The sequence below is a fragment of the Diabrotica virgifera genome, chromosome 9, assembly GCF_917563875.1.
Source record: "Diabrotica virgifera virgifera chromosome 9, PGI_DIABVI_V3a".
NCBI classification, from domain to species: Eukaryota; Metazoa; Arthropoda; class Insecta; order Coleoptera; family Chrysomelidae; genus Diabrotica; species Diabrotica virgifera.
Window position 1 is genome coordinate 178,565,498 of NC_065451.1, and position 23,486 is coordinate 178,588,983.

Sequence of the window (23,486 nt, forward strand, 5' to 3'; positions counted from 1 at the left end):
ATTAATTAAATTTACCTTTATATAATAATTGCATATCATATCAATATTGTGGAGCAATATATAATTTTTCTTCATCATTGACAGTAGATATGAAATATACGTCAATTTGACAATTTCAATTGACAATATGAATTATTTAAGATAGTTGCAATATTTCTCCGCGACTCGCGCAGGGTCGTTTCTCGTTTCCCCTTCCAAGTACTTGCACACCGCGAATACTTATGGACTAATCCGGTCCGTTCTCGGATGTGACTTTCATCCCTGTCATGTTACTGTCAATAAACTATTCAAAATAATTGTTTTTCGATATAAAAAAAATATATTAGTTAATAAAGTAAGTCATCAATCGAGGTAGCACAGAAAACGACAATAAATATCGTTCCCATACCACCAGATTGACAACAGGTGGAATACTTTCGTTGGTTACAACCTCCCGAGATTTTCAAAAATTATAAATCATACAGGATGCCGAGGAAATTAAGATGAGAGAATTTTAAATAATTTACAACCCATCTGCTCAGCGTGGTAAAAGTTCCAACAAGAAAGATTAGTTAATATTATTATTACTCTGTTTTAAAATAACTTTATTCAAACACCAAGAATATTACAATACCTTAAAACTTTCACAACTTTAACAAAATGACAACTATAAACGTCAAAATCAGCTGTATTTAATAGAGCTGATCAATTGTTTGTTAACTTTCTATGTTAATATTCAATTTCTATACATTTTCTGACGTTCTAAACAAGTTGCAACATTGCAACAAGTGAAGGGCCCAGTACTGTAATAGCTCAATGTTCCTATGTGTCTAGTACGGTGGCTCTTACTGTATACTACAAACATTGGCGTACGTTTCACTTTATGCTTTGATTTAATTTGTTTGAAAATGAATTCTGCCACATGGGAAAAGATAAAATGCAACTACTATATCTTAGAAAATAATACACTACTGCACTAAACAGATATCGATACAGATAACAGAACAGATAAGAGAATCGTGCTTTTACACTACTTAGAAAACCGACGCAGGTTTGTCAAAATGACTGACTATTTCTGTATGTTGCCTGATCACTTATTAGTCATAATATTTTCGATTTCTTGTTATAGATAATCAATTTTAGTAGTTCCAATGTGACACAAAATATAGACATGCGATAAAAAAGTTTATTTGAAGAAAGTGTATTTTTTTGTTCTTCTCAATTGCGGTACAGGCTCGTTTTTGTAATATTTTATTTAATTCTAGTCATTTCCACATACTAACATATTTCTGAAATTGGGCTCTGTACCGCCATTCTGTACTATATTACGAGCATGTGTGCGAAATATCTTAACAAATTATTCAAAATTAAAGCTGCAATCTTGGAACGCGTTTTCCGTTTTGATGACGGGCTGATGTAGCTCTTAAGGCCATCGGTACATAATTCGCAAATATTTTACGGCTATCCCTACTTTTTCTGTCTTTACACGGCAAATTATATGTAGTAAAATTCACACTGGTATGGTTATGTAAATATTACTAATTAGAATGTCATTCTACTTGACAATGTCATCATTAACTTTAAAGAGATGGCTTTTGAATGTTCTTGGATAACTGTTATTTGTATAATTGCAAATTATTAATTCAGTTAATAAATATGATAATTTTTTCACTAACTATGTATTCAGTGATTGTAATAATTTATATGTACAACAAAAACTAATACTCAATCGAGAAAAGAGGAAAAGTGTTAAAGTGATTTTTTAATAATATATTATTACTATGGAACGCTTACAATTTTGAACATCTTTAACAACAAAACACTTGGCTCACAGAATATATCCTGGTCAATTCTCTGCTTGGATCGTCCATAAATAACAAACAAGTAACTTTTTATTAAGTTCACGTCTTAAATCAATTATTTATCAAATACACTATCAATTTAATCAACAACTCAAAATATTCCCGATGTCATGTCAAATATTTAAAACTGTCACTGTCTTGTCATCATATTCTATTTGACTCATTGCGTTGTATGACAAAGATAGCGAATGTTTGATTTGGAAAATATCACCACGGATATGGTGTCCATTTTTTTCGAATCCTGAAAAAACTAGTAAATATTTTTTAAAAATTTAAACGCAGAATAAAAGACTAAATTATTATCGAGGGCCGCAAGTCCCTTAGAATATATAAAAAGTTTCTTTTGAATGAGATATTTGAAATTAAAAATCACACTACATTTTCTCTTAGTTTTTCACCCCTGTAACTTATTAAAATAAACATTATAGAAGTTTTCAGGGACTTTCGGCCCTCGGAAAGAACGTAATCTTTCATTCTTCGTTTAAATGTTTCAAAAATACATATTAGTTTTCTCAGGATTCGAAAAAAATGAATCCCCATTTAAATACCATTGCAGCCGAAAATACGTACCCACCCCCTTAAATATTTTATAAAAAATAGCTTATATTATATCTGCAGATTGAATAAGTAGGACATTTCGATAAATATATTTTGACAACTAATAAAATATGAACTGAAATAACTATATATAACATAACATAACAACTACTATAAATAGAGGAGGATACTATATTCTCCCACGCTATTTTGAACTTAAAAAAATAGAAAAGAATTTAAAACCTAAATCTAAAGTCTTGATTTGAAAAGTCGAATCCGTTCAGATCTTCTTAACTGTGGAAGATCATTACGTTCTTCAACAGCAGGTTCATTAATTGGTACCGCAGCAGGTTCATTAATGGGTACCAGTTCATTATCAAGATGATCAGGTTCTATCATTGGATCTACATTTTCGTTGATAAGATTTGGATGTAAATGGACTGGAGGTTGGATAGATGGCAGAAGATGCAAGGGAGGCTCTTGATATTGTGGCTGATAATGAATTACTTCTGGTTCGTTTACAAAGGTTACATTCTTTTTAGGTACCATGGTTTTACGAATTTGGTCAATGTGACGTTTTAAACAATAGCCATCATCAAGTTGGACTTGGTAATGTAACAATCCATACTTTTTAACAATTGTGCCAAATTTCCGAAGTTCCTGGTTACCTTGGTAATACCGTACTTGTACTCTCTCCCCCAAATTTAATTGTCTTGCACCATTGGGTTGATTTTCTGATCTGCTAAGTTTTGGTGGACGTAGTGCGTCGAGTTTGATTCTTAAACATCTGTTCAGGTACATTTCAGCTGGTGATTTTCCACAGGAAAGTGGTGTCGCTCTATATTTTAAAAGAATTTCTTGTACTTTCTTACTCATGGGCATGGGTAAACGATCAGTAGACATAGCTTTTAGTCTCAATTTTAGGGTTTGAACGTTTCGTTCAGCTAAGCCGTTTGTAGCAGGATGGCCAGGAGCAATAAACTTTTGAAAAATACCATGAGTTTTTGAATTTTTTTTAAATTGATCACTTACAAAAATTGTAGCCTTGTCTGACACCATAACTTGAGCATATCCGTAATTAGAACATATCTCTAACAGTAGATCGATGGTTTTTTCTGATGTTGGCGCATCCCTAAGAACTTTGATTTCAGTCCATCGTGATTTAGCGTCAACCACAACAAAAAAATAAAAACCTTGAAATGGACCCGCATAATCAATATGGATGCGGTCCCAATTTTCTGTTGGAATATCCCAGTGGTGTAGTGGAGCTTTTGAAGGTGATTTTCTAATTTCAGCGCAATTTTGACATGACTTGACCATAATTTCAATGTCTTTGTCTATGTTTTTCCAATAGCAATACTTTCTTGCAAGTTGTTTCATCTTTGTAATGCCTATGTGAGTTCTGTGGAGTTCTGATAGGACCAGTCGTTGGAGTTGAGTGGGAATAACAATTCTCTGACCTTTAAAAAGGATCTCGTCTTCTAAAGTGAAATCATGTTCATTTTGATTTTGTGATTTTAAATCTAATTCTTGATAAAATGGGATCTTTGTCTGTGGCATCTTTGATATTTTGATAGGTTAGATCGTATGTTGAAATTTCTTTTATTGACTCATGACAGATAGATCTAATTTCTTCGTTGAGAATTTTTTCTAAAGAAGATGAAGGTTGATTGATAGAAGCTCTAGAAAAACAGTCGACGTTAACGTGATCAGAAGATTTTCTGTATTCGACTTCGTAATCAAATCCTGATAAAAATGATGCATATCGAAGTAGTCTAGCAGAAGTCATTGAAGGTAATTTTGAATTTTGATGAAAAATTCTCGTTAGAGGGCTGTTATCAGTGATGAGTTTAAACTTACGCCCAAAAAGATACATGAAGAAGTGATTTACTGAAAACATAATTGCAAGTGCTTCTCTGTCTAACTGACTATAATTTTGTTCACATTTGGTAAGAGATCTTGAAGCAAATGCGATAGGCCTTTCGATTCCATCAATAACATGAGATAGTACCCCTGCAACACCGGTTGGACTTGCATCACAAGCTAATACTACGGGCAAACTTGGATCATATGGAATTAAAACTTGATCACTCGCAATTTCCTCTTTTAATTTGTTGAAAGCTGTTTCACATGAATTATTCCAAATAAATTTTGCTCTTTTCTGTAAAAGTTTGCGTAGAGGGTACGTTTTAGTTGAAGCATTAGGAATGAATCGGGTATAATACATTACCATACTAAGAAACCTTCGAACTCCATCCACATCAATAGGTCGTGGCATGTCGAGAATAGCTTGAATCTTTTTTGGAGACTTTAAAATTTCGTTGTGCTTGATAAGATGACCAAGATATTCTGTACTGGTTTCAAAAAAAGCACACTTTTTGCGATTAAGGTATAGATTGAACATTTTTAGTCGTTGAAGACATGCGTCAAGATTTTGTCGACATTCTTGTTTACTGGATCCATGAACAATTATGTCATCAAAGTATGAGTGAGTTTTTGATAGACCGGATAGAATTTGATCAATAATTCGATTGAACTCTGAAGGGGCAGTTTTAATTCCAAAATACAGTCGATGCATTCGATATGTTCCTCGATGTGTTGATATAGTTTGGATAATACTGCTCTCTTCGTCTACTGCTAGATGAAGATATGCTTTGAACAGATCCAATCGACAAAAATATCGTGAATCTTTTAAGCTGTTCAATATATCTTCGATTTTTCTGATTGGATAGTTTGCGGACACAATTCTCTCATTAACACCAATTTTGTAATCTACACAAAGTCTCACACCTCCATCAGCTTTTGGAATAACAACCAGTGGTGAACCCCAATCACTATGGTTGACTTTCGATATAATTCCTTGAGCTTCTAAGTTGTCAAGTTCTTTCTCAACTTTCTCCCTAAGTGCATACGGTACATCTCGTTCTTTAAAATAGACTGGCTTGGCATTTTTACGCAGTTGCAAATTTACTTTAAAATTTGATACAAGTCCAATTGATTCTTCAAATATGTCTGAATATTTTTGAACAAATTCTTCTTCATTAGCCGGTATATTTTTGATTTGTCTGATTCCTGTTGAGCTATCGATGTCTTGAAGGTTAATGTTTAAATGTCTTATCCATACACGCCCTAATAAGGAGTCTAATTCATCAGGAACTACGTAAAATTCTTCTCTTGAAATTTTATTTTGATATTGTATTGATGTTTTTGCTTTCCCTAAGGGATAAAATACGTTTTTTGTATATGATCTAAAGGTAATATCGGATTTTTGAAGTGGTAAATCAAGATCTAGTTCTTTAAATTTTGATTCTGAGATGAGTGTAAATCCTGCTCCAGAATCAACTTTAAAGTTGCCGGTTTGTTTTTAATAAGGACTGTCACATAAAACTTTTGAGCATCCGTGTAAGATTGATTTTCAAAAATATCTACAATTTTATTAATGCCAAAAGTATCCTCTGGTTCTGTTTCGCTGGTTGATGGTTGATATTCATTAATTAGATTATGGGTCGAGTTAGTTTTATCTTTGTTTGCTAAAAGCGTTGAAATACAGACTGAAATGACGTGACCATATTTTTTACAACCTTTGCAAAGAAGTCGTTTAGGATTGATTTTACAGTTTTTAACAAGATGTTGCTGACCACATCGTAAACATCGATTGTCTATCCCCAACTCTTGAAAATCGATTCTTGATCTAGACTGGGAACGCTTCCTATTATAAGACGCTGAATTTGGTCTCTGTCTATATTGATTGATTTGGTTGATATTTAAAGAATTGTTACTTGATGAAAATTCTTTACTGTTGATAATTGAAGATTCTAAGATTAAAGCCTTTTCTTCTAATTTTTCAAATGATTTTTCATTGGATTCCAGCAGACGTTCTCTAATTAAGTCATCTTTGATGCCTCGAATAAACTGAGCTCGTAAAAATTGTTCAGAAATGTTTGCCTGACATTTGCACGTAGAGATAAATTCACATTCAAGAGTAGCTTGCTTTAGAGCAGTAGTATATTCAGAAATTGACTGATTTTCTTGTTGATATAAGGAAAGGAATTTATGCTACAACACAAGAATATTTTTCTTTGGATTCAGGCGATTATCAAGTTTCTTTACAATGGTGTTGTAATCAAAATCTCTAATTTTGTTAGGTGCAACTAAGGATGAAAGCATTGAAAAAGTTGCAGAGCCAATCGAATTCAATAGTAAGTCTAAACCAAATTTCTTATCATCGAAAACGTGTTTGATTTTAAGGTAGTTTTCGAAACGTTCTATGTACATTATGAATTTTTCTTTTTGTTCATTAAAATTTTCGAATAAAAGTATAAAATGATAATAGTCGAATTTGAAGTACTTGCCAAACTTTTCTGCAGTTTATCTAAAATTTCCTGGTTTACCATCATAAATTGTTTGAATTGATCTGAATCCATGTTAAATATGTATTTTAAAAGTCTGGTTATTCAATGATTTACCCCGTCGCCAATTTATTATATCTGCAGATTGAATAAGTAGGACATTTCGATAAATATATTTTGACAACTAATAAAATATGAACTGACATAACTATATATAACATAACATAACAACTACTATAAATAGAGGAGGATACTATAGCTTATTAAAAAACAAGTTTAGGAAAGTAAATGTTTGCCATTTTTTGAATTTTGTATTAGTAATACATAATTATAATAACTTGAACACTTTACTACACTTTATTGTGATTTAAATAATATTTTTTTGTGATTTTTTTTATTTATTTGTAAGTTATTCCAGCTTTACAAAATTTGACGAAATATATTTTGTGATTTTTAGCAACAAAGCAGTTACACGGCGTTTATTCAACTCTTGCCCATCTTGCTGGCTATCTTATTATCGATGGCTTCAAGTCTCTTTATTTCCGATCCAGCATATAGTTTACAAGTCAGCACGTAAGTATTTTTATTAACTCTATATTTATTTATTTATCTTATGTACATCGACAATATAATTATAAATGATTATAATGACAACTACATGAGGAAGTAAGGAGATACAGCTTTAGATTTAATTCGATTCGGGGCCACCACCATCGGCTGTAGGCCTGGATCCCGCGTACCAAAAAAAAGTTTATTATAATAATAGCAAGCTGAAAATCTGTTGTGTCTAGTCGGACAAACTTTGATGTACGGGAACACTGGAACAAGGGAAGTTTTAATTGTGGAACAGGTTAAAACTTTCCTTTCGAACGTCAGATTACAAAAACGTTCCATGTATTTTGTCGGACAGAACTTCCAATTGATTTGTTATCCTTTCATTAAACTCTCATGTAAAAATCAGACTGCTATTTACCACCAATATAATTCCTGCCATTTTACATATTCCACGTGTCGGACTTATTAAAATGTCCAACATATTTGCCGGACAAACATTTTTTCATGTCATACAAAACAAGTAAAAACTTCGTTTGTACAGTGGTATAAAAACTTTGTTGAAAAACTATTAAATTATTTTTGAAGTTCTATTTCTTTAGGCACCAGGGTGAATTTTTATTTTCCCGTGCGCATGCGTACACCGACAGTATGGTATTAGTCGCTCAAACGTTATACGGGATCTGATTGGGTGTTAAAATCATCTGTCAATAATTGTTCAATATGGAGATTATAGATAAACAAATGTTGTGTATATTAGTTTTTATTGTTGTGATGACAGAGAAAACAGTAAGTTTATAATTGTAGTGACTTTTTAAATAGTTTTTAAAAGCGACAGGTATGTAATAATTGTAAATGTTTCAGTATCCTAATACAAAATTACATAGGTACCTACCTATTTGGAAAATTTAAAATGAAGCTTGGTACTAAAATAGTATGTAATGCTTTGATTTACATAATTTGATTACCATCAAAATTTCTACCAATATTCACCTAATATATTGTTATTCCACAAAATATTCCTTTAATTCCACAAAAATCAAACTAATTTGAATAAATTCATATAAGTAATAAACAACTGTCAAATGTTTATGATGTAAACGTTCAGTTGGTGTATATTCCCACATGACAGATGGTGGCGAAGGTGGCACAATGGGAAAGCACTTGGATTCTCGATCGGCAGGATCGACGTGAAGCGGGTTCGATCCGCAATGCAAGTTACTATTTTTTTATTTTTTTTTTATTCATTTTATGATTGTAAGTATATTATTATATAATTTTTTTCAGAAAATACGTATTTAGTTAAAATTTTTGGCAACAATTATTGTTCAGAAATATAAATAAACTGTTTAAAGTATGTATATTGATTTCGTTGAAATCATATAATAGAAGTATAACTTCTTACGTGCGTACAAAGTACACACATTCTTCTTTTTTTTTGCGAATCCTTTTGGATGACTTTTTAATAGTTTTTCAATAAACTTTTTATACCATTGTACAAAAAAAGTTTTTACTTGTTCTGTATGATTTTTAATTATGGTTTACAGTCAGCTACTGGGATTTTTCCATTGATTTTATTTTTTCATATATTATATAAAGCTTGCTATTGAATAAACTTAAAAACAACCTGCTAGTTTTCACAATCATAAACTTGTCAGGACGACACGTTCCACAATTAAAACTTTCCCTGTTCCAGTGTTCCCATACATCAAAGTTTGTCCGACTAGACACCGTTAAGTTATTAATAAATTTTTAGCTTGCTATTAATCAACTTTTTTAGTACGCGTGGTCCAGGCCTATGACTTAACTTAATTCTTTTCAGAGGCTTTAGAGCCACATGTGGTGTATCCCGAAGCGAACTAATTCTGGCTGTCCCACTAAGCAAGATGGTGGTGGCCCCCGAAACGAATTTAATCTAAAGCTCTCTTTCCTTATTTTATTTTACTCATATTTGAGTACTAAGGATGCCGAATTCTGTTGAAGTTTTATCTAGATAAGCGGGCAGGTGATAGATGTATATTGTAGATCAGTGGTGCTCAAAGAGTCGATCGCGATCGACCGGTCGATCGCCAAAGTTTTTGAAGTCGATCGCGATTCACGGAAAAATACAAATGGAAAAGATATTATGTCTGCTATCAAAGAATTCCTGTTGTAACGTCCAATGGTTACTATCATGCGGCTATCTCCGGAATGTTCAATACTTAACGTGAAACGCTCTATAGACGTATCTAAATCATGGGAAAGATTTGGAAAGCAAAGTTAAAAGTGATACCTACTATGAAGTGTATAATTTCCTTTCTTTGCAATTTGACGATTCAACCGATATTAATGATACCGCCCAGTTGTGTATTTTTATTCGGATGGTATTTTCTGATATGTTGGCTAGAGAAGAATAATTGTTAACAACGCCTCTGAAAGAAAAAATTTGCAGAGAAGATATATACAACGTTTTGTTTTTTAATTTTGTAAAATAATAGGAGCTACCGATTTACAAACTAGTGTGTATTACAACAGATGGTGCACCATCCATGAATGGCGTTAACAATGGATGTGTTGCACTATGTCGAGGTAACGATGACTTCCCATCGTTTTTTCATTTCATTGCATCATTCACCAGCAAGTTTTGTGTTCCAAAATTTTAAACATGAAAGACGTCATGAAGATGACAACAAAAATTGTGATTTACTTTTGTATACAGATGTGAGGTGGTTGAGCCGTGGAAAATTTTTAGATAGGTTCCAGGAGTTACTTTTTGAAATAATTTGTTTTCTAAAAGAACGAGGGAACGGTACTCATCTACTTCAAAACCAAAAAATGGCTCAGTGAGATGGCTTTCCTATCAGAATTAGCAAATCATTTAAACCTCTTTAATTTGGAACTACAGAATAAAAATAAAACAATTATTATCGATGTGATGAGCACAGTACCTACATTTTTTTATTGACAAATTGAAATTATTGATTAATCAAATGAACAGAAAGGATTTAAACAACTTTCCATCGTTGAAAAAAAAAGGGTAAATCTCATTTGAATTATGTTTATTATTAGGAGACTGAGCTGCAAGCAGTTCGTAGTGAGTTTGATAGACTCTTCGCTGATTTTAAAAAACACAGATATTGTAATATTTATGTCTAATCAATTTTATTGTGAAGAGATGAAAAAAATTGCCACTGAAATCTCCATTACTTTCAATTAGATTCAATCAGCTAATTTCCGTCCAAAATGAGGTACTGAAAATAATGTCGGATATATATCTTCAATCCAGAGCGACCAATACGAACTTTTTTTGCCTTTTATATCGCCAGATAAATACCCGTCTTTGAGGCAAGTAGCTCTGCAGTTCACAGCATTTTTGGATCAACATACTTGTGTCAGTCTGCATTTCCCCAAATTAAGGTAGTAAAATCAAAGTATCGTAATCGGCTGATTACGATAAACTGATGCTTGCATTTTTGGTCCTCGGTAATTACGTACCATCATAATATGAAAAACTTGTGGATGATACGCAGTGCCATGTATCAACATCCAAATAAAATTAAGATGAAAAGCATGATTTTAATTACCACTCTCTGTAGTTACAACTTTTTATCAAATAGAAATGTGCAATAAAGTGTTTCATTTTCAAAATTGTTTTTTTTACTATCAGTCGATCGTTGGAAGCTCGAAGTTTATGTGGTAGATCCCACGCAGTATAAGTCTGAGCACCACTGTTGTAGATTCTCCCATTGTCCGCTATTTATCGGCCTGTATACTTTATAAATTTGTAAAAAGTTCAGTAGACCAGGGCGCATTTGTAAAAATATTAGTACATTTGGACGTTGAGAGGTGACTCAAATTTTTTTGCAGAAATTGCTTGAAAATAACTCTAATAATAATATTTGAGTTATCCTCCCTCTCAAAAAGGGAGGATAACTGCTATTTAAACATTGTTTAAATAATCAAAATGTCAAGAAATGAAGGAAAAATTCGATTTTCTTCTTCGTTTTTTGATTATAACTTTAAAAGTATTCATTTACGAGATAAGTTGAACTGACATAAAAGTTGCGTAATTAAATTTCCTACAATATAGAATTGGTTGCAAATTTAAAAAATAGTCACTCTTGTTGCAAAATAGCAATAATTGCGAAAAAACCATACAAAAACAAGTATTCGCATTTTACGTTTTTCAACCATTTATGCTACACTTAGGACCTTCATATTTCATGATGAAAAACTTTATGATACAGTAATACAATTCTGTAAATTTCATTAAGATCGGTTCAAAATATATTGCAAAATAAATTTTGCAATCCAGCTTTCGCAAAAAAATTCATTTTTTCAAAATGTTACAGGACTGAAAATAAAGCAGATATCAAGTTGAATTTTTTTTTGCGTATAGAAGTGTACTGTACCTTTCATTTGCAATTTGCAAAATTAAAATCGATTAACTACAACGGCGTCAGGAATTTTTTTAAATAAACATTAATTATTGGTGCTACGCGCACGACAGCGGATAGTTTGCTCTGATTGGGCATTCCAATGACCTTTGATAATGACTGATACATTTTATTTTTTATTACATTTCGATATAAATAAATAAAATTTTTTATTGCAAAATAAAAACACATACTCTATCCTTTGAAATAACACTTTTTTTAGCAAAAACTTTCTTTGTTCATATATTTCAACTTAGAGAATAAAAGTTTATTATTTTTAAACATATGCAATTATTGTATAAACAATATTTCACAAACAATAATAAAATTAGTATGATTTCTGTGGAATTAAAATATTAAAATACAACAAAATATGGAGTAAGAAAATAATATAATAAATAAAGATTGGAAGAAATTTTGGTGGAAATCAACTTGTGTCAATCGAACACCGCTGTCCTGCGCGTAGCACCATAAATTAATGTTTATTTAAAAAATTTCCTGACGCCGTTGTAGTTAATCGATTTTAATTTTGCAAATTGCAAATGATAGGTACAGTACACTTCTATACGCAAAAACAATTCAACTTGCTATCTGCTTTATTTTCAGTCCTGAAACATTAAAAAAAATGAATTTTTTTGCGAAAGCTGGATTGCAAAATTTATTTTGCAAAATCTATTAAACCTATCTTAATGAAATTTACAGTGTTGTTTTACTATATCATAAAGTTTTTCTGGGTAAAATATGATGGTCCTAAGTGTAGCATAAATGGTTGAAAAACGTAAAATGCGAATACTTGTTTTTGTATAATTTTCTCTCAATTATTGCTATTTTGCAACAAGGGTGACTATTTTTTAAATTTTTAACCAATTCTATATTGTAGGAAATTTAATTACGCAACTTTCATGTCAGTACAACTTTTCTCGGAAATGAATATGTAGTTTTAAAGTTATAATCAAAAAACCAATAAAAAATCGAATTTTTCCTTCATATTTTGACATTTTGATTATGTAAACAATGTTCCGGACCATTTTGAGTGGGAGGATAACTCAAATATTATTATTTGAGTTATTTTCAAGCAATTTCTGCAAAAAAATTTGAGTCACCTCTCAACGTCCATCTCAAAACACATGCGCCCTGGACTACAGGGAATAAATAATCACAAAGGATTCGCATTTCGACCTATAGAGAATTTTCCCTTTCTCTAGATAGATGACGCTAACGCGTCCGTACGCATATATTTTATTATTTTGCTTAGTGGGCCAGCCAGAATTAGTTCGCTTCGGGATACACCACAGGCTCTGAAGACGCTGACAAGAAGAAACTTAGTCAGCCGATGGTGGTGGCACCGAATCGAATTAAATCTAAATAGTATGATACAATTGACCCAAAAGATGACATACTCCAGACATCCAAAGCGAAAGTTATCCTCCAACACCAAATTGTTCTATATGGTCCATATAATGTTCAGAAAAAAGTCACACCATTTTGAGCGTCGGGTTTGGGGGGGGATGGGGGGGGGGGGTGAAATCGGAAAATTCGTAGTTTTTTACGTTTTTCGTCAATATTTCTAAAACTATGCGGTTTAGCATCAACAACCTTCTATACAAAAATGTTCTACATTAAATTTAAAATAAAAAAGGCCATATGTATAATCCTTCTAAAACGAACGGTTCCAAAGTTACGGAGGTAGTGTAGTATAATTGGTCCAAAAAAAGGCCTAACCCAGACATCCCAAGTGAAAGTTTTCCTCCAACACCAAATTGTTCTATATGGTCCACATATTGTTCAGTAAAAAGTTACACCATTTTGAGCGTCCAGTTTTTTGGGGGGGGGGGGGAGATGGAAAAGAAGTCGGTAAATTAGTAGTTTTTTACGTTTTTTGTCAATATTTCTAAAAATATTATTTAGCGTAAACAATGTTCTATACAAAAATGTTCTACATAAAATTTAAAACAAAAAAGGTCCAATGCATATAATTGTTATAAAATCAACGGTTCCAGCCTTACGAAGGGTGAAAAGTGGAGGTTTTCGATACTTTTTATATGTTTTGGGCAATTGATGATGATTTTGGGTGGTGAGGTTGACGTTTCTTCAAGGGCTTACCACTAACATATCATCGGCCACTGAAATAGCAAATTTTATTTACAAAACACAATCCTGTTAAAGAAAATTTCTTTCATCAGTAATAATATTATAAATTGCCCAAAAAATATAAAAAGTATCGAAAACCTCCACTTTTCACCCATCGTAACTCTGGAACCGTTGATTTTATAACAATTATGTATAGGACCTTTGTTGTTTTAAATTCTATGTAGAACATTTTTGTATAGAACTTTGTTTACGTAAAGCATAGTTTTAGAAGTGTTGACGAAAAACTTAAAAAAATTACTAATTTACCGACTTCTCCCCCCCCCCCAAACCGGACGCTAAAAATGGTGTAACTTTTTACTGAACAATATGTGAACCATAGAACAATTTGGTGTTGGAGGAAAACTTTTACTTTGGATGTTTGGGTTAGGCCTTTTTTTGGACCAATTATACTATACTACCTCCGTAACTTTGGAACCGTTCATTGAAGGATTATGCATCGGGCCTTTTTTATTTCAAATTTAATGTAGAACATTTTTGTATAGAAGGTTGTTCATGCTAAATCGCATAGTTTTAGAAATATTGACGAAAAAGTAAAAAACTACGAATTACCGATTTCTCCCCCCTCCCCACCCCCCCAAACCCGACGCTCAAAATGGTGTGACTTTTTTCTGAACATTATGTGGACCATATAGAACAATTTGTTGTTGTAGGATAACTTTCACTTTGGATGTCTGGGTTTGGGTATAGTTATACCATACTAAAAGCTGTCTCATCGTATTTCCTAATGTTCCTAATAGTTGTCTTGTCATCTACTCCGTAAAGAGTGGCGGTAATCTAGATTTAAGCATATATCGGTAGCTATGGGTGTACAATTATGTTTTATGTTCCCTTCTCTTGTGTACTGATGCCTAGAGGTGTTATATGACTCAACAGGGAGCCATGGAGTAGGGGTACTTTTAATACATCTGCTGATAGTCTTCATGATTTGATTGAGTTTAGTGTCGATCTTTGTTACATGGCTACTGCTCAGCCACATTGGAGCACAGTATTTGGCAACTGAGTAGACCAGGCTTAGAGCTTAAGAGTGGTGGTATTTGCTCCCCAGAATGTTCAGCATAATTTTTTGGATGGTATTATTTCTTATTTTTATATTTGGAGGTAAAACACTGCCTCCAAGATAAGAGCCCAGATATTCCGGGGATGGGTTAAAACGAAGAAGGTTGTTCTAGCAAGTTGTTATTAAAATATACTTTAGGCTTGAAGCAGGCAACCTCCGTTTTATTCGTATTTGAAATAAGTCTCCAGTCACCGAAGTATATACCTAGAACCTAGAACTATCAAATTTTCTGTCAGTATGTTACCTGTTCCTTTTATTGTGTTATGGCTGTGGCTAGTGCTAAGTCACCAGCATAAATATGGATAAGCCCGTATCATTGAGGAAATCCATTTTGCAATTTACTTAACCTGCTTTTAATGCCCCAGATATTATTTGAAAAGACCTACCGTACAGCATATTGTTTAGTAGGGTAGCAACTCGTTTACACGGTATAGTATTGAATAATTTAAAGATAAATACGTTCCTTCATATGGTGTCATAAGCAGAAGTTAGATCAATGTAGGCTACCGTAGTTTTCAAACGTCGGCGTCGTTGAAAACCGGCTTCTATATGTGTGGAAAAACTGAGCACTTGAACTGTGCAGCTGCGATAGGGACGGAACCAAGTCTGGTCTATTGGTACGCTTTGCAGAATTACTGAGCTGAGTCTGTTCACTGTGAGTTAGTAATGTTGTGTTTTTTGCTTTATATTTTTCTTCTGGATATCAGTGTTTCTTAGTATTTTGTGTAGTAGAGTTCTGATATTTTTCTTAGTGTTTTTACTTTTTCTGAATAATTAATTTTACTTAGATTTGCATTTTTTTCCATATAACTTCAGTCTTTTGTATACTAGAGCTTCTAATGTTCCTCTTAGTGTAATCAGCATTTAATATTATTTGAAGACAAAATAACTACAGTGAAATAACAACATGAAGCGTTTTACATGTCTGCTCTAATGGGATCAAGGAAAGACTATCTACTTAGATACTGGGGGTCGAAATGGGGCTAGTAGAAGGAACAGACATGCAAACCTTCATGCGAACGACAGCTCATTTTTTGTGCAGTGGCGGGTCGTAGATTCGTTGGGAGGGGTAGGAGGGTTTAAAGAAGACTAACTACATAACCAAATAAGCAAAGGATACTTACACAGACTTGAGGACTTTCCTACTATTTAAACAAATTGGGACGCCGTTTGAAAAATCCTCAAATTCTCATATCGAGTACTTACTGGAAAGCAACTGGGGGACATTCATCGTAGATTCCTCGTTGGGGTTATACTGGGCTATCATTTACCTTTATTGGCTTCTATGCCATATCATTTTCTTCCATTCTAAAACTTAATTCGCTTGTATTAGATATCTGTTAATAATTTTCTTGAAGAAAGAGGTTACATAAATAAAAATGTGTATATTTTATAATGTTTATTTAAACCTTTATACCTTTTTATTTTTATTTTGAGAATAAACACATTCTCAAACAAGAAATGAATAATAAAAACAAATAAATGGTTTTACAATTCTTAACCTTATTTATTTTTAGCAGTGTACCAAAACAAAAATTTGACTTATGGCTGTCAAAAGTCACTGCCATTAAATTTACTTTACATAAAACTTTCCAAGAATCCATGTTGAAAACAAATTATTTAAATATGTAAAACCTTTACCAAATTAATCCACTTGGAATTTAATTAAAATAAACATTATCATACCTTAAAACAAAAATCCATGTCACACTTGGAACGCTTGTCCAAAATTTTCCATTCTAAGCGGGGCTGGGAGGGGAGACATTCAAATCCAAATCATTACAAAACAGGAAACATGATAAGTTGATACCAAATAATATCATCCGGGCATTTCAATACAGGAATGTTACCATAACATCTTCTTAAACAGGAAACCACGCACTTTCTCTTTTTACCGCCGGCAAACCAAACTGCATAACAATAATAGTGTTTCACAAGAATATATCCATGTAAAATGTTGTGAAACTATTGTAATAATATTCCTTGGTATTTACTGGACAAACTGCCAGTCCTTCACTTCTTTTACCATAAAAAGAAAACCATTTTAAAGCCGGCAAAGTGCGTTTCTTTGTGAGTCTGTTTGTTGAGTTCCACACAAAAAGATGTTTAATCTGCGAACATGTTTTTGGAACTGATCTTTACATCGTCACGTCTCTCTCGCGTCCAAACGATGCATTTCTTCTCGATCGTTCGACCAAAACTATTGACCAATCGTCAACTACAACTCAAGGATCTTTCAAAATTCTGACCAATAATATCATAGGGTTTTTAGCGCTCAAAACTTAAGGGAAATATACTGGGATTTTTCAACGGATCCTTCCAGAACAATAAATGTTTATACAAGTAAACAGGAAATTTCCTATGATTTTACTATTTTGCGAAACAAACAGTATTACTCATAAGCAGGGACGGCTTAGAATTTTTAATGATATATTAACTCACCAAATATTTTAGAAAAATAGACATTATTCTTGGGATAGGATTAAAATTAACGGATATTTTTTATAAAACATTGTAGTAGAAATCCATCTGCTACAAACATAATAAATAGTAATAATTTTATTATAATAAATGGAATGCTATTTTTTAGGAAATACCCTATTTTAAGAAAGACAGCCAATTTGAACATACCTTACTACGTCAAAGACAATTTCCACATGGAGTACCAAGGTTCTGTCAAACGTCTCGAGATGTCCGTTGAAGAAGACTACATACAGACGCTCAAACACGCCTGCTACAGGGAAAAAAGCTACAGTAATTGCATTTTTTATTACATATACGCCATTTTAGCAGAAATATTGCGTTTCATTCAAAAAGTTCTGGATTACGTGAAAAACGAAGATGTTTTCTTTTTTAGTTAGTATATACCTTAAAAGACTGATTTAAGAGAAGGCTAAATTTACTGTGATTTATTTGATAATATAATATTTTGAATGGAACGTTTGTTTCTTCTTTTGGTTGTATTTTATTTATTGTAATTTAAAAAAAGACTAAGTTTTCACTCTAATGTTACTCTATATCCTACCAGACTGAAAACAATGGGAACCCTCTCTGGTTACACCTCCGAGGCTTCTACAATTTGCAAGCCATAGCGGAGACTAAGGAAGATGAGGGAATTTTACAATTTATAATTCACGTCCCATCTGCTCAGCGCGGTAAAGTTCCAACGAGAATGGTTCCCTTCGTACTCCAATCAGAGCAAACATGTAAATCAAAAATAAATAACCACTTTCAATTTCGTTGCAAAACGAGAATACAGCCGCACCATATTCTAGTCCAATCAGAGAGTGCAGCAAGCACCTCTACCGGTTTCGAAACTTCTTAGTCTCTCATCAGGAGGCACATATGCTGCTCTCTCTGATCCAACCAAAACAAACCCCGGCGTGCAGTCACGGATTGCAACGAACGAAATGGCAGGGATGCCTTAGCGGCAACTGCTAGCAAAAGACTAAGTTTTCACTCTAATGGCATAATATAAAACAACATAATGTTACTCTACATCCCACCAGACTGAAAACAATGGGAACCTTCTCTGGTTACACCTCCGAGGCTTCTACAATTTGCAAGCCATAACGGATGCTGAGACTAAGGAAGATGAGGGAATTTTACAATTTATAATTCACGTCCCATCTGCTCAGCGCGGTAAAGTTCCAACGAGAATGGTTCCCTTCGTACTCCAATCAGAGCAAACATATAAATCAAAAATGAATAACCATTTTTAATTTCGTTGCAAAACGAAAATACAGCCGGTAATAATACCGGTAGAGGTGCTGGTCTGGAATATCAATTCTGGGTATCAGTGAAATGCGATGGCCCGGATCTGGCCAATGCCATGTGGATGATCATGAAGTATATTATGCAGGAGAAGAGAGTAATTACCATCGTCATGGTGTTGGATTCATAGTCTCAAACGAGGTTAGCAAATGTGTTAGGGCGGTATGCCAGGTATCTGAACGAGTCATAATGATTCAGTTGAACGCGAAACCCAGAAACATAAATTTAATACAAGTGTATGCACCGACAGCGGAAAGTGAACTGGAAGAACTTGACAAGTTCTACGCCGATGTAAAAACTGTTACCGACCAACTCAAGACTAGAGATCTCACCATTCTGATGGGTGACCTTAATGCTAAGATAGGAAAAGGCAGACAAAGTAATATTATTGGCTGTTATGGACTGGGCAATAGAAATGAAAGGGGAGACTATTTCGCAGATTTTTGCAAAGAACATAATCTATGTATAATGAATACCTTTTTCAAATTACCTAAAAGGAGATTATATACGTGGAAATCTCCAGCAGATACCCCCAATAATATCGTAAGAAACCAAATTGACTACATAACCATCAGTGAGCGTTACAGAAATGCAGTAAAGTCTGTAAAAACCTATCCTGGCGCCGATGTGCCATCTATCACAATCTATTGTTAGCCGAAATAAAATTTAAACTTAAACGGATAAAACAACAACGATCCTCTAACAAACTGGATACCGATTTTATTAGAAACAACAGTCAGGGGATTTCAAACAATTTAGAGAGTAATTTTGAGAATAGCGAACAACAAGAATCCATCGAGGATCATTGGAACCAAATCAAAACGATTATAAGCAACTCAACTCCAAACTTCAAAGAGAACAATCAAAAGAAGCAACAGTGGATGAACGATGAGATTTTGAATTTGATGGAAAAAAGACGCAAATTTAAGAATCAAAACATCGAAATGTATAAACGCATTAATAAAGAGATAATGACTAAAATACGAGCGGCAAAAGAAACATACTTTGAAAAAAAAAATGTTTAGAAATTGAAGAGTTGCAGAGAAAACATGATTCATTTAATATGTATAAAAAAATAAAAGAACTCACCGGTCAGAACAAAAAACATGCAAATAACATCGTTGATAGAGACGGAAAACTGATTATCACTGATTTGGATAAAATAGACAGATGGAAAGAATACATTGAGGAACTGTTTAATGATGAAAGGCCCGAGCTTGAAATTAACGAAGTAGTTACAGGACCTGACATAACTATTTACGAAATTGAACAAGCAATAAGATTAGCAAAGACCAGAAAAGCGACAGGACCAGACGAAATACCGAATGCAATAATAAAGCTCTTCGAAAATTCAGGTAAAAGATCTCTCCTTCATCTTTTTAATAAAGTTTATCAAACTGGCTATATACCAACGGATTGGCTGCTGTCGACTTTTGTGACGATACCTAAAAAAGCAAACGCGAAAAGATGTAGTGACTACCGAACCATTAGCTTGATGAGTCATGTTTTAAAGATATTTCTACGAATTTGGCACTATAGGATGTACCAAAAAATAGAAGAACAGCTTGGTGATAAACATTTTGGATTCCGCAATAACCTTGGGACCAGAGAAGCACTGTTTAGTATTCAGGTTATGGTACAGAGATGCAGAGATGTCGGACATCCGGTTTATATGTGTTTCATTGACTTTGAGAAGGCCTTTGATCGGGTAAACATACGGAAATGATTGCTATTCTTCAGAAAGTGGGTATTGATGATAAAGACCTACGCATTATCAAAAATCTTTACTGGCATCAACGTGCAAACATCAGGATTGGCTGGGACACGTCTGAAGAACTTCAAATACGAAGAGGAGTAAGGCAGGGCTGCATTTTGTCCCCACTAATATTTAACATCTATTCTGAGTTTGTTTTCAATAAAGCAGCGGATAATGCTCAATGTGGTATCAAAATGAATGGCGTCAATATTAATAATTTGAGATATGCGATGACACGGTGTTAATTGCGAGCAATTATGAAGAACTTCAACATCTGATTAATAGGATTACCACAACGTGTGATGAATATGGACTCAAGCTAAACACCGCAAAGACCAAGGTGATGGTTGTCAGTAAGACGCCAATACAACCGGAAGTAGTAACAGCTTATGGTGAACAATTAGAGAGAACTAACAGTATCACCTACCTTGGTTGTAATCTAAATGAGAACTGGGACATGAACAAAGAAATTATAATACGTATAGAGAAGGCCAGAGCTGCATTCTTTAAGATAAAGAAACTTTTATGTGGAAACAACATTACTTTGAATCTTAAAATTAGATTAGTGAGATGTTATGTGTTCTCTACTCTTTTGTACGGTGTCGAAGTTTGGACTTTAACAGATACTCTTCTCAAGAAATTGGAAGCCTTTGAAATTTGGGTATACCGAAGAATCCTACGAATAAGTTGGGTGGATAGAGTTCGTAACGAAGTTGTTTTGCACCGGATGGGAAAAGTCACAGAAGTCGTCAGAACAGTTAAAAATCGAAAACTTGAATATTTTGGCCATGTTATGCGACACCCAGAGAGATATAATATACTCCATTTAATAATACAAGGCAAGGTAGACGGAAGAAGAGGGCCAGGTCGAAGAAGAACGTCATGGCTTAAAAACCTGAGAGAATGGTATAACAGATCCTCTGCATCCCTTTTCCGAGCTGCCGTTAACAAAATTGCTATAGCCAATTTGATAGCCAACGTTCGATAATCGAGCACGGCACATGAAGAAGAAGAGGTGCTTGCTGCACTCTCTGATTGGACTAGAATATGGTGCGGCTGTATTTGCGTTTGCAACGAAATTGAAAATGGTTATTCATTTTTTATTGTAATTTACTTTGCTGATAACATGAATAACACATTAAACGCCCCGTGAGTTGTATTTAACTCACACCCTGTTTGGACCAGGCGTTCTGTGAGTTAAATCTAATTCCATACAACATGGAGATTATAAACATGCAGCTAGAACTCCAAAAAAATTTAATTTGTAGGCTTTTGTGGGATTTGTATTCAGACCAACACGTGTAGTAACACATTTAGAATAGAAGTACTTTAAACTCCCAATTCACACTTTCTATACAGTGATGAGTGCGCTAATAACCGGCAAAATCACGCAGAAGATGGAAATCATAATACGTTGTGGAATAAAAAGAGATGAAACTAGTAGAGGTCGGGAATTATCGATGCAAACCTCTAAATTTACAATACGTTATAAGTGTACACAAATAGCTGCAACCTTCGAGGTCAATCTACCCGTAAATCGAGGAGCAAATAGTCAGTCCCATGGGAAGCGTAAACATTCATTTAGTTAACATTAGACACAATTTTAGGCCAGATAACTTCGTAAGTCGTGAAAATGTTGTTTTGGAATTTTCTATAAGACACTTCTTCTTTAAGTGCCATCTCCGCGACGGAGGTCGGCAATCATCATAGCTATTCGGACTTTGGAGACGGCTGCTCTGAAAAGTTCGTTTGATGTGCATCCGATAAGACACTAAGAGGTGAACAAATAAGTGCCGTACAAAAACGGTGCACATTCTGAGTGCACAAGCTCGTGAAATCATCTACTCTGTTTTAAAATTTACGTAACAGAAAGCAGAAGGAAATGCACTTCTTATTGAGTTATTTAAAGTACATCAACGTTTTAAATTAGCTGCTTTGACAGGTAAATTGAATGTATATTTAATATTTTTATGCAAACTCAAAATCAAATATCAAGAGGTGATGTTGTATAAAGATATGAAATAATGGAATATGAGGAAAAAATTTACTTGTTTTTATAACTATTATTATCCCGGTTATGTATACCGTTCTTCGCTTTCCGCTTCCCAGTTTCCAGCTTCGTTGGTTTTTCCATTCGCCAGGGTGAAGATTCGTTTCCGACGATGCCTTCTGAATGCCGCCTAGCCAGGATTGTTTCGGCCTTCCTCTCTTTCTGTCGTCGTCCATTTTTTCTACATGACCATACCAGATCAGTTGTCTCCTTTGATTTTCGTCTGTGATGGTTTCTTAATGTTGTTCTGAAGCTATTTTCTTGTGGCATTTTTGCAATTAACTAGTTTTGATGGGAAAGAAGCCACAATTTTACTAAAAAAAATTTTTTTTTTACAAAATACAAAAAATATTAATGGATTAAACAAAAATGTTGTTGCTTAGTAAAAAAATTCTTCTAATAATTTATTTAATCTGACTCATTTATATCGGCAATTCAGACATATATTTTACATGAGAGGCAATTCAGACATTTTAAAGTAGAAGACTTTAAAATGATATTGCCAATATTTATGAGTTGCGTTCCTGGGACGACTTTATCGAAAGATAGTTTATTCGATTACATGAAATTAATCAACCCCAACTCAAGAATATCCGTCACAAAAAAATCATAACATGTGATCTGTCTTTAAAAAGACAACCATATGCAATGGTGACAATAAAATTCTCGCGATAGAGATTCCATAGTAAATCACGAGGGAAAACCAGGAAAAAACCTCGTGATACGATCCCGACAATGTAAGTATTAGGTCTTACTTTAGTTTACTTTAGTTTACTCTCAAAACTAATACCAAATTCTGATCTTAATATGTACATATGTTATTTTAAATTATAAATAATATTAATAATACATAGATATATAAACAATACTAAAATATAAAATATGTACTAACTCGATATGTTATTGACTTACTAATCTTGGTATTTTCTTTCCAGTTACCCATATTAAAGACGAAGTCAATAGAAAGAAAATACCAAGATTAGTAAGTCAAACTTTTAATATTG

General features: G+C 33.5%; 1 protein-coding gene across 1 annotated transcript in view; it reads left to right on the top strand.

Annotated features, from left to right (window-relative positions):
* Positions 1-23,486, top strand: part of LOC126892017 (dnaJ homolog subfamily B member 12) — a 49,397-nt gene that overhangs the window by 24,489 nt on the left and 1,422 nt on the right. The window contains exons 4-5 of the mRNA XM_050661435.1: positions 7,185-7,300; positions 17,493-17,656. Of these exons, the coding sequence (XP_050517392.1) occupies positions 7,185-7,300; positions 17,493-17,656 (280 nt within the window). The remainder of the gene's footprint in view (positions 1-7,184; positions 7,301-17,492; positions 17,657-23,486) is intronic.